The following is an 18,146-nucleotide window of genomic DNA, read 5'->3' on the forward strand; positions in this document are numbered from 1 at the left end:
ATTCACCACATTTAAAGTTGTGCATGAGCAGAATGAGCGTCTGCTCCCCAGGGTTGAAACGCTGAAAACAATGTTGGAACACAGAGAGCGCGTTTAAGTGAACAGCTGCACAACAATGTCACTGTCATTCTATGAAGAAAAGTGGGAAGTGGCGGGGATATCTGTGGAAGGTCCGGAGAGCAACAGACGCGTTGTAAGTGATATATATCTATATAGATATATATCTATATAGATTTTTTTTTTTTCATTTTTTGCCAAAAAAATTTAAATAATCCAAAGAACCAATTTATCGCCCAGGCCTATAATGATGCAACACAGTGTTAAACAAGAAATGTTCTGTGCAAATATCGACCAATTTTCAGGTATACAGGTGCGATAGACGTATAGTGTCAAAGATAGTTGTGTGCATTCATTTTAGGGCCAAAATAAGGACGTTGCATATGTTCTGTGCAGGAAACATTGATGCATTTGATGTGACTCTACACATGTAGACACACTCTGACAAGCAAATGTTGTTTCCCAAGTGAAACTAAACTGTAACATTGTTTACAGCTTTCCTCCTGTGCTATTTTGCAAACCAATGGGTTGTTACGTCTCCATTTTCCCAACTTTTGAAGTAACAGTTACTTGCCAAAAACATCAGATTCAAGCCGCTCAAGAAAATGATTTCCACACAGAATGAGAATTTGAAAAATTGCGATGTAATTTTCGGTGCACTCTGTCAACAGCCACAATGCTACAACTTCCGTTTGTTAATCCACAATCTACGCAACATTTTTCCTTTTGGCACAATGGTGTTTCATTTTTTTCTAATTATCAAATGTCTGTAAAATCTCTGTTGCCATGCGTTCTCCATTAATAATTTGACCCATCTGTACATCATTTCATGATTACACATTTTGATTTAAAAAATATTCCACATTAACACGCTTTATACATACATTTTGTTTATTTTAGCAATGAAATTATCAGAGCGGCCATATTTAACTGAATCACAGCATCCTTTCAAGTTAGTACTCTCACATACATTTGACTTGAAATGAACATTTAGAAGGTTCTTGACTAATCTTGTACAACTCAGGGAACAAAAGCAGATTGCAGAGTGTTTAACAAAACAGCATCTGCTCTAAAACATTCAAAACCTCAGGAGAAAGGTGGACTGAGACAGAGACGGATAGGTAAATTCTCCGAGACCCGCTTGTTGTTTTTCATTAACATTCCAGAGGTAGGTGTTGATGGACAGAGGCTGAGCCATGAGGGTCGGGTAACACTCACACACACAGACAGAAGGAGCCAGATCACCGGGCGTGGGAAACACAACATACATACAATGTAACTCTGACACACCCTTATCAATCAGGTCAATTGATTATATGGGCAGAGACAAGACCTTTTAGCATGTCCTCTCCCCCTTTTTTCTCCACGACCGACCATTAGCAGCCTGATCATTTGACATGTCCAAGCGGTCTTTGAAAGCGTGTGAGGTAAATATGAGTGGCGGAGGATGAGGTCCATGTCTATTTATCACCACAGCCCCAAACAATGAGCAGCACAATGGGTTGACACCAAGACTGTCAAATGTGGAAAACAGATCATGAAGCTCATTTACCAACGATAAGCGATTAGACAAAAAGAGATTTCAAATATAGTTCAGCCTTTTCTTCAAAATAGAAATAAAACCAATTTCAACACTATTTACCGGTGTAAAACAGATCAGAATTGAACACAAAAAGACAAAACCACAGAAGTCAATATGATACAGAATGAGAAAGAATTCAGTAAAATGGCCTTAAGGGCCAACACGGGAAGGAGGGTGGGGGGAAGACAAGGAAAAAGAAGACAAGAAATAGAGGAACAGGAAGTGAGAGGGGAAAATAATCTGCCCTGGTGTGGCAGGAATTCCCTTTTGCAGTTTCCTGCAGGATTTCTGACCAACGATTGTGTGCGTGTGTTTCCTGCAGGCCTTTTTTAAGCAGCCAAAGTAGGAGATCCTGAGCCCCTGCTGTAGTCTGACTGCAGGCACTACATGAAGTGGGTGTACATCTAAGCCACCAAGTATCACATACACATGCAAACACAGAAACACAGTCAAATAGGCATGCACACACACTCACAGAGACGCACAATGAAAACAGCCAAACAATCTTCTTGGTGTTATTGATGGACTATTCTAAATGATCAAACTGAATAGCACATGTACTACAGCCAAGCAATTTTATTTAAAATATCTCCCAAACTAAACAAGGGTTTCAATGATTTATGTTAGAATATTTTTACTCACACATAACCGAGTTGTTTTCGCTATTATTTAACCAGTATTAAACACAAAATCTATATATATTATGTTGCTTCGCCTGTTTTGGTCTAATTAAATGCTCCATCAACATTGCTGTGTTGCAAATCTCATGTCCGCCACGTCCTGGACTGTGCAGAAACTGCTTTTCGTGCCAGTAGCCGTTTTGGATGACACAGAATGGGTCTGTCACAAACTGTGACCACTTTTGGCATGAGACTGAGGTAAGAATTACACCTTAAACTCACACAGCAAACTTAATGTCTCCAAAGGGCATTACACAAAGGACCACAGAAAAAGGTATTGCGAGTCTCTGCTAATGTCTGCTCAAAGTAGTCCATCAAAGAAAATCCCATCTACATTGCTATTGCAGGCATCCTCACCGCCCAATAATATTGTTTCACTTTTTAGAGATGAGATTCTGAGATAGTGCATTCAGCTTAAAATCACTGCAAATTTAAAAAACGCACCTGTTTTGTTTTGCTTTATAAATTATGCCGGGGGATCGAACTGCAATGACAGGTCATTTCAGCCAGAAAAATCGGACAATATATGGTGCACCAAATTTAAAACCTCACAATTTTTTAAGTGATTGCTTTTTTCGCTCCTGCTTTGAAACCAGCTGGCAATATTTACTACTGAATGACTTGCCCTACATCAAATAAACACGTAGCAAATCCTACTTATATCAGGGTATAGTTTCCTATCAACTTACTAACAAGTTTGGGTGACTATGTCAGAAACACAAAAAAAAGTCTATGTGAGCATGGATAGTGAAGGAACAGGCTTCTGGTGGGGCCAGTCATGGGTGGGTGGCATAGAGAGATCTGAGGACTGCCTTACCTTCTTGTCCGTGTCTGGGGGTCTATCCATACTCTGAGGGGAAGAGTCACTTAAGCTTTGAGACCTACTACCACGGCCCCTGCTCCTTCGCTAAAAAGTAAAAAAGGAACTCCATGTTACTGGATGAAGTCCACAGCAATAGGGAGCTTAAACTTTACTATAAAAATGTCCAAATAATGAAGTAAAAGGAAATAATTAACTTAAGAACAACTCAAATGTCAAAAACAGTTGAGACATTTTCATGAGGATTGTTCACCAAGGCTTTGCTCATGTAAACCTACAGCTGTAACACTTGTGATGAGAAAAAAAAAAACAAGCTCACACCCAAATATGTCAGTGATGAGGCAACATAGCCATTTCATTTCAGTCGACTACTAAGTTCTGATTAAAGTGCTAATCCTCCTGTTCCTCGATGGAAGTCTTCTGAAATGTCTTTGTTTTGGGAAAGATGGAGTGAATATACTTCTTAACAAATGCAAAAAACATTCATTCATATTGGACATCAAAGACTGGAAATGGTGTGAAGTCAACAATGGGTCATTGTCGATAGTGGTACTCTGACGGAGTGACATCACATCTCAGGGAAATGACAATTTAGGATTGAGGATCAGTGGAGACCACAGCGGAGATAAAGGCTGAATAGTTTTGTTCGTAAAAGAAGGACAGACAGAGGCTGGCAGGATAATTACTATCTCGCACTGACCAAGAAAGTAACACTAAAATATATTAAGGCTTCAGTTCAGCTATCATGCATTGACATCTCTTGTACTACACAAAGACATTACAGTAAATATTAGGAGCACCAATCCTTCTAAATTACAGCAGACAGTGTTTTCATCGTTTCGATATTTGCATATGATTTCAAGCACTCACTTATTCTGTAATATAACTTGGAACATATCAACATATACATGTTTGTACAATAAGGCATTTTATTTTTTTGTCTAAAGTTCTATCAACATACAATGACGTTAATTCTGATTCTACAATAGATTAGATAACAAGAAAGCATTACTTTAATACTGCACTAATGTTTCACATCAAGAATTTTGTGCAGTTGGATACGAAGCCCCATCATACCTCTGAAATTATAAATCACTTTCCCAAGTGAAATCCAAACAAGAGAGAAAAGGGCAATCAAAGTTTCAAATTAAATTTGGCATCAGTCCAGTCCAATGCCATATGCTGCTAACACGGCGTAAACATTCATCAAGTGGTATTTTATGAAACCCATGAGGCTGACAACATTGCTGTCTTCTTCATCGATTCCCTCTCGTTTATTCCAGACATCCACACAAATCTTTAATGACATTACGCGGCTGCATACAAAGTCATTCTTACACAATCAATAAAACAGCACAACTCTTTCTATCAGAGCTTGTTCACGTTGAAAAATGTCATCCATTCTGCAATTGTTACAGAGATTAAAATACTTAGTAAAATACTTCAGTTTTTCATACATGCATCCTGCTCCTCACTGGTGCAATAGGCCAAGAACAATACAAGCACACACACTCACTCGCTTACACTCACACAGTCATGTGTTAAAGGCTGTTAACTGGACGTGAAACACAATCAGAAACACAGAAGGGGGTCTCTCCAGAGAAAGCAAATCTCCCTCATATATCTAGGTTTCAGTTGTACTCCATTCCAGTCAATTTGGTTTGTATTCTGTTTGAAAATGACAAATGATTTGGTTTGATCCACCATCAATGTAGTACTTTACTATGCAAAACAGACATAGAAAAATGGCCCCAATAGATAACCAAAGCTTGTATGAAGGTTTGGAACAACAAGGATGAGAGGAGAGATCATTTTTTCTTTTGATTTTCTGCGGTTGCATGTTAATTTACCACAAAAACAAGTACTAAAACAACAACATGTTTTTGAACATGATTACTCCATTTATAAAATGAGTGGGATACATTTCCCAAAGATAATTAAAATGTATTAAATTAAGAGTTTTAATAATATTTTACTTGAGTGTTAAAAAGTAAACAGCAAAACACATGCTTTAACAGCTGGCCATATTTTTTGTTAGATACAGATTTCCAAAGGGACCATGCAAAGAAGCTTAATTTCTACGGCAGTACATTTGAATAGTCCAGTGGTCTCAGTGTTTATCAATGAAACCCTTCCAGCGTTCCTTCAGTTCCAACTGACTATAGTTATAAATCATTTGCTTAACTAGTGTGACACTGTGATGTGCGTGTGCGCGAGTATGGGTATGTACTGTATTTGCACAGCACTGCACTCTCACCCTCGCTCTCACAGTCTCCTCAAACTTTGACGATATGATCAACTCATTTTTCAAAGTAAAATATTTCCATTCCAGGTTGCAACTGAGGCACATCATGTGTTGCACTGTAAAGTGCGCCCCCTTTTGTGCATTGAAATCATTAGAGGAGAGAAAAGAGGCATCTTAGGTGATTGAATACTAATAGCATCAATTTTACAACGGTTTCCAGGTCCATTCATATCTCCACTGGACTGAGGCAGTCACTACAGACTAATCTACTCACAATTATCAGGCGAATAGAGCGTCTTCTACAGTGGAGTTGAGAGAAATGATACATTTCTCTTGAACATTACTTGTTATAACAAGAGTATTTCTTAAAAATAGAAACTTACAATAACGTTTAACTGGAATAAAACATTAATTATGTGAGACCTTTAATAATGGAAAGATATGAAAATCTTCAAGGTAGATTTTAGTGATGATGTTGGACACAGAGGAAATTTGTTCATAGAAAACACAAAACGTTATTATATAACGGAAAAAACATTAAAGCAAAATACCAGTCCACAAAATCGGAATGTCTCAGCGTTACTTTGTGGCACTTAAAGAAAGATTTTACTTGAACATGAATCATGGTTACACGCCAAGCAAAAGTTTTTTTTTTAATAGAAAAAAAAATGAATGCCAGGATTGCGTTGCCCTTAACATGCAAACGTAATAAGACCACACTTACCAGTTTGCTGTGGTGGTATTTACAGTAGCCACAATACTTGACATTGTCTGCGTCTGATCCTTGTTCCTCACATAACAGACCAGCAAATTGGGCGCTGTAACACAAGACAAAGTTTTTACATGTAAATATGACAGTGAAGAATTGGGGAAAGTAGCCTAATGAGCTGTGACGTCACGTTACAGGCCATCAAAATAAGAGACAACAAGTTGCACTTGTAAAATGTCAGCAAAAGGGTTTTAAAAGAATGGCCAGATAGATAGAGATAGACCATGGCATAGGAAGTGTGCCCACTTCCATGAAAACTGGAGTGTAATTCAGAATATGTGCAAACACGCAATGAACAAAAGTCCATGAATCTCAATCAGAAATTAAAAAATAGTGTTGATATAATTACACAGTCACAAAACTAAATTCAACCTAAATTAGCATTTTTGTGTTTAACAACATATTCGGAAAAAAAAAAGAAGACATCCATTCAAAATCTAGAGCTCTAATCAATTTTCCAAATAATACACCACATTTCTACAACTAAAACAGCAATCCTCACCATGTTACATGGAAGGCCTGCCTGCAGCCATGTTTGTTGCAGGTCATACACGCTCCAGTCGCTGCCTTGCTCTCTCTGCCTTGGTCCTCACAGATGTAACATGTCTGAATCAAAAAGCACAGCAGAAATCATATCCATCAATATCCAGTAATATCCATGTCTCGATAGTGTCACGGAAGTGGAACAAATTGATGTACAGATTGTTACCTTGTTATAACGTTCATGCGGCACAGACTGTAACACAATGGGCTCCATGGTGGAAACATTTGCAAACTCCACCTCTGGTATGTACAGAGCGCAAACCACATGGGCCCAGCCTGCAAGCAGACAAGTACAACCAGGAGTCTCACTATTAAATATACATGGATACGATCTCACTAAAATGATTAACGTTGCATTTTCAGTTATTGCTATTATACATTTTAGAGGCCACATATATTACAAACCAATCTTTTTTTATTGTAATGAAAGGAAAATAATGGTTAGAAGGTTCAATGTCGAAGGAAGAAGATCGAAAACAGGGGTACATAGAAGTGTGAGTAGCAACTTTGTCCTTATGTAGATAAGGGCCAGATTATAGCAGCAGCAACTGATTAGGTCATAAAATGCAGTCATCACAGTACTTTATTTTATTTCATTCAAATCACATAGAGAAAACCACAAAGAATATATTGAGCAATGACTCAGTCTTCAAAATTAATCTACATGTGCCGCTAACCAGTCGATTGTCCCAACCAGAGACCCTGCGTCCACATTTAGGGACACTACACACAACATCCTGCAGTGATATGGCACGAATAGATTAGATTATATTAGATTAGATTACACATGTTTAAGTAGGAAAGTCAGTTGTACATCATTTACTAGAAAAAAATTGCCCAAACGGAAAAATAGATCCAAATTTCCAGAAAGTACCCAGCCTATACATCCACAATGAAGTCCCTAGCTGTAATTTAGATGAAAAATGGTAATAACATTTTTTTGCATCTATTCTATGTAAGACGTGTACTGAGGTAACATTTAGTTCATTATTCTTATCAGGTTCAGAGCAGAGACTAATAAGTAATACACTGCAGAAAAAACTCAGGGGTCAGTACCAGAAGCACAAGCCCAGGGCGGGAGGGTGCTCATGAGGTATTAAAAGACAAGAGGCTGGGATTGGAAGATTTAAAAAAAAGGCGCTGACGTTACAAAAAGGATCACCAAAAATAAGAAAAAAAGTGACAACAAAATCCATGTATAAAAGAGGTTTGAGATCAAAGAGACTGAGATGAAAAATTAAGGATCTGCAGTGACAACCGGGAACACAATCCTCAATGAAAAATCTCAAATGAGCAACATGACTGAAGTAACTCCCAGGGCAGCTTGTTGTTGTTGTATAGTATTTAACACAAATTCTAGTGTTACCAATTTATCTTAATTAAAGAAAACCATTTTAATTCAGATGACGGATAAGCATCCAAGGTGTTGGCCTGGAAGATCACGGTGATTGAGGAATCAGCTAGAGAAGACTACAAAACTGCCACTATTGTAAACATTTCATAACCCCTAGGTCAGAGCTGGACGAGGACTAAAACCAACAGTATCCAAGTTTGAACAGCAACATTGAGTAAATGAACAAACAGACCATTCATTTTTTTTTCTCATCCACGCAGCGCTTCTTGCTCCTAAACAATCATTGTAATACCTGCTTGGAAAAGGACAAATCAATGACTCTGTGTGGAGCACACTGAATTTGGTTGAGTAAAATTCAGGCCACCATATGAACTAAAGCAGATATAAATCAAAGGACCTAACTGATTTTGTGGCAACATCTATTTACAAGCCCACTTCTGTAATTTTACAGCTTCTGTGTTGCTTTCTGAATGTTCAGCAATACTTTAATTCGCATCTCAATTTATATAAAAAAACATTTCATTAAGGCCTGGAACACAGGCCAAAACAGCTGCCTAAAGACTGGGGGCGGAAGAATGATAGCGGGGCATGGTGGAGTGGCAGCAGAATTGACGACGACCAAGGAGGAGCTGGATAAGGTGAACGGGAGGTCAAATGGAGGTGGGAGTTTTCTGTTCTGCAAGAGGTGTCTGTTTTTCCACATAGAGGAAACAAAAACAGGCTTAAACTTACAGTTGAACCCCTGACCTGCCTTTGACCTGGTGAACGGGACAGGGGGAGCAGGGCAGAGGGCGGGACACAGAGAAGGCAACAAGTGTGAAATGGGGGCATGTTGTTGTTTTGAAGTCCCTCCAAGAATCTGGAAGAGACCTATAAAATAGGACTATAAAAGTGGCACAGCTTTGCTCCTAAACTGAACAATGCACACTTTTAACCTCTCCCCAACCACACAGTCCATTTTGAACTTGTGCAACCCCGAGAAGTAATGTATAGCTGGGAACTTGGTATTAAAGATTGTACAAACGATACAAAAACTATTTTACATTACATGTCTAGGGTAGAATTGAATGACAAAATTGAAAAAGGGAAAATTGAAATAAAAAAATAAATATAACTTAACTACATTTAGCCAGGAATCAAACTCAGATAAAAAAAAGAGTAACATAGGCTTCCAAGATATGAAATTAATAAACTCATGAATGCAGCATGAAAAAAGCCAATTAAAAACATATTTAAACGTGTTCATTTTATGGCAGAATTCAGGTTCAAGTCACTATCTTTAGAGATCACAGTAGGTCAAGGACATGATGCTTGAGTGTCAATTATTCAATTAATTATTTTCAAATATTTAAATTAAATGAGTATTTTTGGAACAATAGTAGCCTGTTATAACATGAAAAGAAATTACCGATCCAGAGAGTAGTATAAAACGAAGGGGTGACAACAGGGTGAGGGAAAGAGAGGAACGGGAGATGGGGTCATGGGAAGGGTAAAATAAAAGAGAAAGTAGTAAAACGGTGTGTGTTAGTGTTGTCCTGATGCCTCCCTGCAGGCCTGGACACAATCCCACAGCTGTGCCTCTCACTGACTGATTCAGCACACACACAGAGACACACACGCAGAATATTTACAGTCTCCACCAAACTGACCTCCCAATGAACCCAGAGAGGAGACTCCTCACAGGCCACGCACTATACCCATTCAGACCCGCCCCCTCATAAACATACACGCTCTCATAAAACATGGACTGGCAATCAAGGTACAGAAAGCTCTATATACACACACAAACCAATAGAATAGTCGCGCGCACACAACAAACACTCACCCAGCTCAAACTTGCATTAATGACAATATACACAAGAGGCTAAACATTTATGTGTTAGCACTTTAAGAGGCTCTACCTCCGTTGTCTGTCCTCTTCAAAGCACCATCCTTGTGTGGACACAGCTCACATCTCTGTGGGTAAAAAAAAAAAAAAAAAACAACCGGTCAACCTGGACTAACCATTGATAGTTAAACAAAAGCACAGACACTTATGTCAACATGCTGAATAAGTGTTAAAGCCTTGGGCACATGGCAAGAAACTCTCCTCAAGAAACCATTCTCATCTTCTGACACTTCTGCTCAAAGACCGATTTAATGGAGCTCACCAAGGAAGTGTGACTTTAAGGAACTCTGGAACCTTTAATCATAAGATTGTTTTGACATATTTCAGTCTTGGTGACCATTATAATTAGGACTGGGTGAGTAAATCACAATTCATTATCATTCGATACACTGTGTTCTCAATTGGTAACCAGAAAGTGTTCTGAAGCTGACAGTGACTAAAGGGTGGTATTTCAACATGTTACATGGAGTGAGATCTCATAAAATTGAGCACATTTATTCAGCTAAACTTATCAGCAGGTTTTCATGGCACTTCCCCATTTCACGTGATAAAACAAAGTGAAAACATTGAAACGAACAGAAAACACAACACACATCATGGAGGTGGACATGATTATGGTGGTTTTCGGGAGAATCCAGAATCAAATTTCATAACTAAATGACAGGAACGCATGAAACTAAAGTTGCGCATCCCGGGTGGACATCTAAAGAGAACAGCTTCAGATTAGGAAGAGATTTACTGCTCAGGTTTAAAAACTTGCATTTTATTGACATCAATTCAATAAATGTCATAACTCCCCATTTAGCTTCCTTGTTCTTGATTGGCTACATTCTGTTCCTTAGGAAGGATGAAGGGCAGAGACATAATCGGGGGGCTCCACCACTGGCTGTGGGTGTTTCAGGCAACGTTTCGTTGAGTCTGTTTGTAGCATTAGCCACCAAGAGACCCGTTCCGACACCGTTTGATGTCAGTCCCGAAACGCTGGAATACTGGAGAAGTAGTAACCTCAGAAAAAACTGATGACCAACACAGTGACACCGGACCAGAAGGCAGCAAATATGATGCCATTTCAGTCTCCAGACATCGTGCATAGAAGCGGATGCCAACATATGCTGTGTGGCAGTGGTTATATCCACGGGCGGTGATTAGATGCGTAGCAAAATACAACGATTTGCAAGGAATGTACCGGTAGGTGGCGTCCAAGTCTGGTAACACCACAAATGGCTTTACCCACATGAAGTGCGGGTATAAAGATAATTAGTTTTGTAGTCAAAGAGTGGATTATTATTTTCTATTTTAGTTGAGTGGAGAATGTTCTTGTGTTCTTGATTTGTTGTTTGTTTAGTGTCAATAAAATGCTATAACAAATAGTAGTTTTCATTAGATAAAATGTTTTATAGCATTCTACAACATTGCTTAAAAATTGATACGGAATGATATGGGATTTTTTTGCCATTTTGCATAGCTTTCATTATAATCCTTAACCTTAGGGGGAAAAAAGCATATTTGTCCATGAAAAACACTTCCCCCCAACATGGAACATTACAATTTAATCACTTTGAACGTTATACAAAGCTAAGATTTTTATGATTCCAGTAGTGTACTCACAATTTTTTTTTGATATAGCAGTAATTCATTGTTACACTTTAAGGCCAGAACCAACAGAAGCTGATGCCTATAAGTTGTCTTAAAAACACAAGAGCTGGGACTATCTCAATTTATGTTCAAGTCAAAACAAAACCTGATTGAAATGACAATATAAACCAAAACCAAATAACCAGGGTAATGCTCAGCGGCATGACTTAATGGAAGTTTGCCGCATGATTTTGATCGTTCCCCCGTAAAATCAATGAAACGTACTAAGACAGTTTGCTACGTGGAACAGACAGAACAGAAAGTAAGCGGGTCAAAGCAAACACCTGTATCAACAATTTAGTAAATCTTGTCCTGACAAAATCTAGACAGCTTTTTATGGTTTTGTCGAGGTCAAATTAAGTTGAAACTCAGCAAGCCATTCCAGTTCACAGCTCCACAGAGAGGACACATAAAACATGGAGGCTTCTTTACCCCAGTTCCTGTCTTAAACAAGATGATTGTGGGGTCAGAGGGTCAACATGTAGTGTAGTCTGGAAAGCTTAAAAGGAACTCATTATGGATTTCCTTTTCTGTCATATATAATGTCAATTTTTGGTTGTCAGGCTAAATGTCCGGGGCCGTTTGAAATAATGAGATTTATCGCCGACATGCTGGTGCAACCATCTTCATACCACAGTCCAAGATCACAGCTCAAGTTTGAGCGAAATAACCGTACTCATTTTAAAACAAACAGCTTCCGTAGTATAGCAAATTACAGTGAAAACGCATAACAGTCTCAGAACTGAGTACCTTCAGGAGACAGAATTGAAGAAAACATATTTCCAAAAAAAAATGAAAACTTTCAAAATAAGTATCTTGGCACAATAATGTATAGGTACATTTTAAGAGAGTCATTACGGTCAAGCACATCAACAGAAACCTAAATGCAGATTTGTGGAAAGGGGGAAACAAGTCAATGTCAGGGAGGGAAAACAGATTTTTCTTGCGTGGTTTCGGCATGCAGGACAAAACAGACATCTTTAAGTTACAACATTGCAGTTTCCGTGAAAATGGAAAACACATTGAAGTTGAGAAATAAACAGACCCATAAAAGAGACGCTGGAACAGTCAAGTCAAGCGAGGAGTCAAGTCTCGATGAGTTACTCTGTGATGAACAAGGCAGTTAATCAGAATTAAATTTCTTCCCGTGTTTAGGAATATCACACATACAACAGTTTCAATTGTTGCACTAATCAAAAAAGACAATTTGTTCTACATTCCCATGACAGGTGATCTCATGCAATTTTTAATACTTTTTTAATACTATCATCATCACATTATTAAGAGCTCCAAGTGCACTCTAATTTTTCAAGCAATTTTTATGAGCATGGAAGCAGTGAGCCGCCCGACAATCTTTGGAAAAACTGCCATCACCCAATCTAATAACTGACCATTTTAAATGAAAAGTTGCAGAATGTAGTTTTACTTACCACACGGGCCGCTCGCTCCTGAGATTCACATTTTCTACAGAACCATGGGCCTGTGGGCACCTGCACAATGCCATAGCATGCTGTAGAGAGGTGGAAAACATTCAGTCAGGTAAGAAGCAACAAAATACCATATCACAGAACCCTCAACATAGTGACAGTGACTTTATTTACATAAACATATGGCAACATTCAGCAGCGTTCAGTGAATCATATTTTTGAGTCATGTCTCCACCATGTGTAGCTAATGGACCAGGACCATGAGCGATTCTAATTTTTCTGCCACTGTCGTACTATGATATGCTCATGCCTCTTAAAACACAAATCTTTGTTTGACTAATATAACAATTTGGTGTTGACAACTGCCTTATAAACATGGTCCACATGTGTCTGACAATGAGCACACTGAAAGCTGGCTTGGTTTGCCAAAACTACACTTAAAAGGAATGTGGGATGTGAGAGTTATATTCATCAACAAACATGTTTTTCCCACAGATTTAAGGAAAATAACTCCTAAAACAAATAAACAAATAAGTAAACAAATCCTTTGCAAATATATAACCATGTCTATTCCCGAGGTGTTGGGGGCAAATATCGGAGTGACCTGATCATACCACAAAAAAATTACCAGCTTGACCTACTTATTTGGGTAATTCCACTGTTGTATAAAAGGGGCAACAGAGAATGAGGGTTGACACAAGCGAGTGGACCCGGTGTCGGTACAGATTGGGTAGGATCGGAATGGATCCCTCTCCTGCTGGGCCAGCATGGGCAACATGTGTGGTGACGTAATTACATAATGGTGCTTCATTCATTGTTTCAACAGCTGAGTTATGAATTAGGTTTACAAACAAAGACCAACACGATGTAGCACAGAAGAATCCAAACCATGAAAATGTCAGACCCTTCATACTTTGACAAGTATGAGTCATCGCTTGAAGAACAATGTGATTTGAATAAGTCCCTTAGTTTAGATCTTTACTAGTGTTCTTCAAAAATTATTATTTATTGTAGGGATGCTCCGATGAGGATTTTTGGTGCCAATCGCCGATACCGATCAGCCAGAGTGCCGATCACTGATAACGATCACATGGACTGACAATGAATTTGTGATCAATATGATGTGACCTTCTGTGTACATGATGTGAAAAAATGAACCATTAAATCATTTTAATTCAGACACGTTTTTATATAGCTATGCTAGGAGGCAAACAATAGAAAAACCTTGCAGAATGCAGCAACTATTCTGTCAAAAGGACTATTGAATAACATTTAATTCTATTTGAGACATCACAGTTTGGTGATTCTCTGGAGACTCTGCTAGGTCTATGAAATATTTACATACTGGCCACTTGTAGTGGGACTCGGACACTGCAGACTACTGCACTTGTGAAAGTTTCCACTTTGAACTTTTTCAACAATTTCATATTCAGGCTGACGAACTGTGCACCTGACTATTATTATTATTATTATTATTATTATTTCTTGTGCAATTTGCTTAGCGTTCCGAATGTCATGCTCAGACAGGTGGGTGTTGCTAAGCGCTAACTGTGCTAACAGCCTGCTACTGTGGAACCAGCGGTCTCGCTTTCATGAGCCCGGAAAACTCTGTGCTCCGTCAACCCTAAGTGCTGGTGGAGTAGCTTGTGGTTGCTAAAAGGTTGGTGACCCCTGCTGTATATGCCGACTTGGTGTTAGTGAACCTTTAATGCTTATTTCTGTCGGCTGTTAAACATGAAACAGAAAATCTATCAAGTTTGGCATTTGGAGATTGCTAAGTGGTATCCACAGCGGGACATTCAAGCTCCAGTGAGAAAGTGCAATCACTTATCATAGAAAGGGCATTTATTTTTCACAAAAAATAGATTGAACAGCATCTGGGTGCCATGGGAAAGAAATCATTTATTTCATATAGGTTGGTGTCAATACAGGCTACACGATGATGTAATCCTGCTTAGTATGAGAGGAACCACAGTTTTAGATAGCCAGAGACTTATTTTCCCCAAAATATAAGAGGAGCAGACCTTCATTCAGCATTCAGGGTAATAACTACTGTGATATTTACTTTTTTGTTGGAGATGTTTCAGGCATTAAAAGTGAAAACTACTCCATATGAGAACAACTGCTGAGCTCAAACAACTGCATAAGTCAAGCGCTATGGTCTTGATCGAAGTATTAACATCATGAAATCAGTAAAATTTGTTATTGAAAGGACACAAAGCCCCTGAGTGCTCCCCACTGAAGAGCATTAGAACAAACATGCACAGCGAGAAGTGATGTGATGGTCTTTCGTCAGTGACGGCTAATGTCACATACTTTTTCATCATCAACGCTCATAACAGAGACATTTCTGTTGTTTTTGGCAGACAACTCGCCATGTTTCCAACTTTTTTTAATCTAACTGCTTCATAGTGGGCTTTAAACAAAATGCTGTACCAAATGCATGCAGCAGGCTGACATAATGAAGGTTGAAGATCTGTCTGAAAACTCCCTAGTTAAAAACATTTGGGCAGCCCTGATATAAAGACACAGGTAGTGTGCAGGACCCACAGAGCAGTAACCGCAACATCTTCAGGTACCGGAACTAACATCAACCTTTATCATGTTGTGCCATGTCCATGTCCACCATGCCAAGCACAGCCACAATAAGGAGCTGCATCAGCAATCGCAGATCAGTCAATTTATCATTGTATGCAAACTTAAATATTTTCACCTCAAGTCATATAGTCATCACAATGTTGAAGGGTGAAGAAACCAAAATACCTGGCAGGTGCAAGACACATGGGTTCCTATCCCCAGTAATATATGATTTAAAATAGAATATCATCACAACAATTTAAATTGTCACATAGATTCCAATCCAATCATTTTAAACCTGGAATTAAATAACAGGTAATACATATAAGCAAACTAAATTGCACTTATTGATCCAATACATTAACCATCATGTTTTTAAATAACTTGACAATGAAGGTCTTCAGACTAAGCAGAGACCACATTAAATCTTAACAATTTCCGTTGTTCAAAATGTTTACAAAATAAAGCATCTGTTTATATGAAAGGTTTCATACTTCTAGTTTCCATCAGCCATTCAACCAGCAACTTACTCCCAACGTATCATATATGAGTTTGTTATCACACAGGATACAGGGTATCCACCAGGATTTTTTTAAACTGTGCTGAAGCACGCACTCCCAACCCTGATCTGCAAAAAAAAAAAAATAAATAAAACACTGAATGGAACACTGTCAATTAAGAAGCGACAGAGAACCAGAGGGAATATTTTTGTCATTTACTGAATTGCTAGCGTTTTTATTGTCAGGATGAGAAGTTTGCCGGTCCCCAGTTTTAGGAAGTTCCATTCGAGATTTTTCCGGTGAAAATCATCATTTTACTGTGAAAATCGTCATGTTAATGTCCAACTCCGTGATATGTTATGTGCTATCTGTGTGTTTCGATGTATCCCCTTCGATAAAATATATATATACAGTACATATAATATACAGCTGATGTTGCTCTCTCTCATGCACACGTTCACAACCTACAAATACCAAGTAGCAAATTAATGCAATATATATGTGAAATCACAGGTCCTTTTCATTGTTAAGGTGTAATGAACAGTAAAAAATAAAATGAATAAATTGCCATACACCAGTCTTACAACCATAGTCTTCTGTCAGTTCCTAGATCAGCATTTTACATCACTCAAGTCTTTTCATAAAGCAATTGAGTGTCTCAGAAGACAAACAGGAAAATGAGGGTATTTAATTAACATTACAGTTTGGTAGTGACAAATAACATCAAACATAGAAAAAAAGTGTGATACCATTCATCAACCCTCGCTGAGTTAGTGAGAACACATGGTCAACGGCAGCAGTTGTAAACAAGTCACAATGTAGGTGAACTTGAAGCTGAGAGCGAGTTATTTGAGATCAACTTCGCACAACTCCGTTTAGAGTATCCTATGCCCAAACAGTATTTTAATTAAAAGTTCAGATTCAATAACATTTGCGAGTAAGACACTCTAACCTTAAGAAGCACATACTGACAATTTATAGCTCATCGGGTTAATGACGTGCTAAATCGACTCGGGGCTAAATACGAGACTTACACCAACATTTCGTCCATGCTTATCGAAAAGCAAAGAGTCATTTGTTTGAATGCCATGATGCCGCTACTGACCTCGTCTTGGCCTTGCAGGGGACAAGCCGTCATGGATCCATAACCTTGCTACTAGACAACGCTAACTAGCATAGCGGCTAACCGCTAGCTGGACCGAGACAGACCACTGCTTACCTTGATGCACAGCAACGTTGCAGCCGTGTCCGTCGCAGTAAACCAGTGGGTTTTCCGCCCAGCCTCTCTCGTCTGAGCAAACACAACAGCCTCCAATCATCTCCTTCATGTTATTCGTAGACAACTCGTCGTCCACCGCCAGACAACGCTCGCCGGAGACCATCTACGATGAAATCGGACATGCGGTAAATTACGACTTGGAGATAAGCCCGAAACGGCGTCCTGGAAGCTCCTTGTCGCCTTGATAGGCTACTTTAAGTCCCACTCTGTCGAAATGTCATGTTTGAAGCGTGTTTACGTTCCTTCTTGACACAATATTTTCCTTCAAAACATCCACCATACGACTCGGTGTTGAGGCGGCAAGGGGAGGGGCTTGGGCTAGGAAAGGAAATACGTCATGACGCAGGATACCGTGACATGCGTGCCTCACTGACAGGAAGACAAAAGTTCTATTTTCCCCACATGGTCGAGGATTCCTCAACTTTCCATTTATGTTTTTTTTTCCACGTTGCTCACGTATTATAACGTATGTCAACATTGGAGCTTTCAAGGTAGGAAGATATGTTGAAACACTGGCTCACTGTGCATTGTTTTATACTTTTTAAACAAAGCCAGGTGATATGTTTTCATGACAACATACTGTATATTCAATATTGAGACTATGATATTTCAGTGAGCAGACATTTGCCACGTCATATAAAGTAAAAGTGAGAAGTGAATAATCAGTAAATCGTAGGCTAAGCTAAAATGTTTTTACAATTTCTTTGTGACTGAAAGAACAGAAGGTTGAGACATCTCAAAAGACTGTTCAAGGATCTTAAGTCTGAACAGTTGCTGTCAGGGACTTTCA

The 18,146-nt window shown here is 38.8% G+C and overlaps 1 protein-coding gene across 9 annotated transcripts in view; it reads right to left on the bottom strand.

Moving 5' to 3' along the window:
- Window positions 1-17,830, bottom strand: part of mllt10 (MLLT10 histone lysine methyltransferase DOT1L cofactor) — a 35,171-nt gene extending 17,341 nt beyond the window's left edge. For 3 of the 9 annotated variants that reach the window (XM_053859184.1, XM_053859185.1, XM_053859183.1), the window contains exons 1-8: window positions 17,297-17,830; window positions 13,004-13,083; window positions 12,619-12,678; window positions 9,952-10,006; window positions 6,863-6,972; window positions 6,656-6,759; window positions 6,109-6,202; window positions 3,137-3,226 (exon numbers count right to left, since the gene is read on the bottom strand). In XM_053859184.1, the coding sequence (XP_053715159.1) occupies window positions 3,137-3,226; window positions 6,109-6,202; window positions 6,656-6,759; window positions 6,863-6,972; window positions 9,952-10,006; window positions 12,619-12,678; window positions 13,004-13,083; window positions 17,297-17,459 (756 nt within the window). In that variant the 5' untranslated portion in view covers window positions 17,460-17,830. The remainder of the gene's footprint in view (window positions 1-3,136; window positions 3,227-6,108; window positions 6,203-6,655; window positions 6,760-6,862; window positions 6,973-9,951; window positions 10,007-12,618; window positions 12,679-13,003; window positions 13,084-17,296) is intronic. The other 6 variants (XM_053859188.1, XM_053859187.1, XM_053859186.1 and 3 more) reach the window with 4 other exon arrangements.
- Between the last annotated feature and the right edge of the window lie 316 nt (window positions 17,831-18,146).

The sequence above is a fragment of the Synchiropus splendidus genome, chromosome 3, assembly GCF_027744825.2.
Source record: "Synchiropus splendidus isolate RoL2022-P1 chromosome 3, RoL_Sspl_1.0, whole genome shotgun sequence".
Lineage (NCBI taxonomy): Eukaryota > Metazoa > Chordata > Actinopteri > Syngnathiformes > Callionymidae > Synchiropus > Synchiropus splendidus.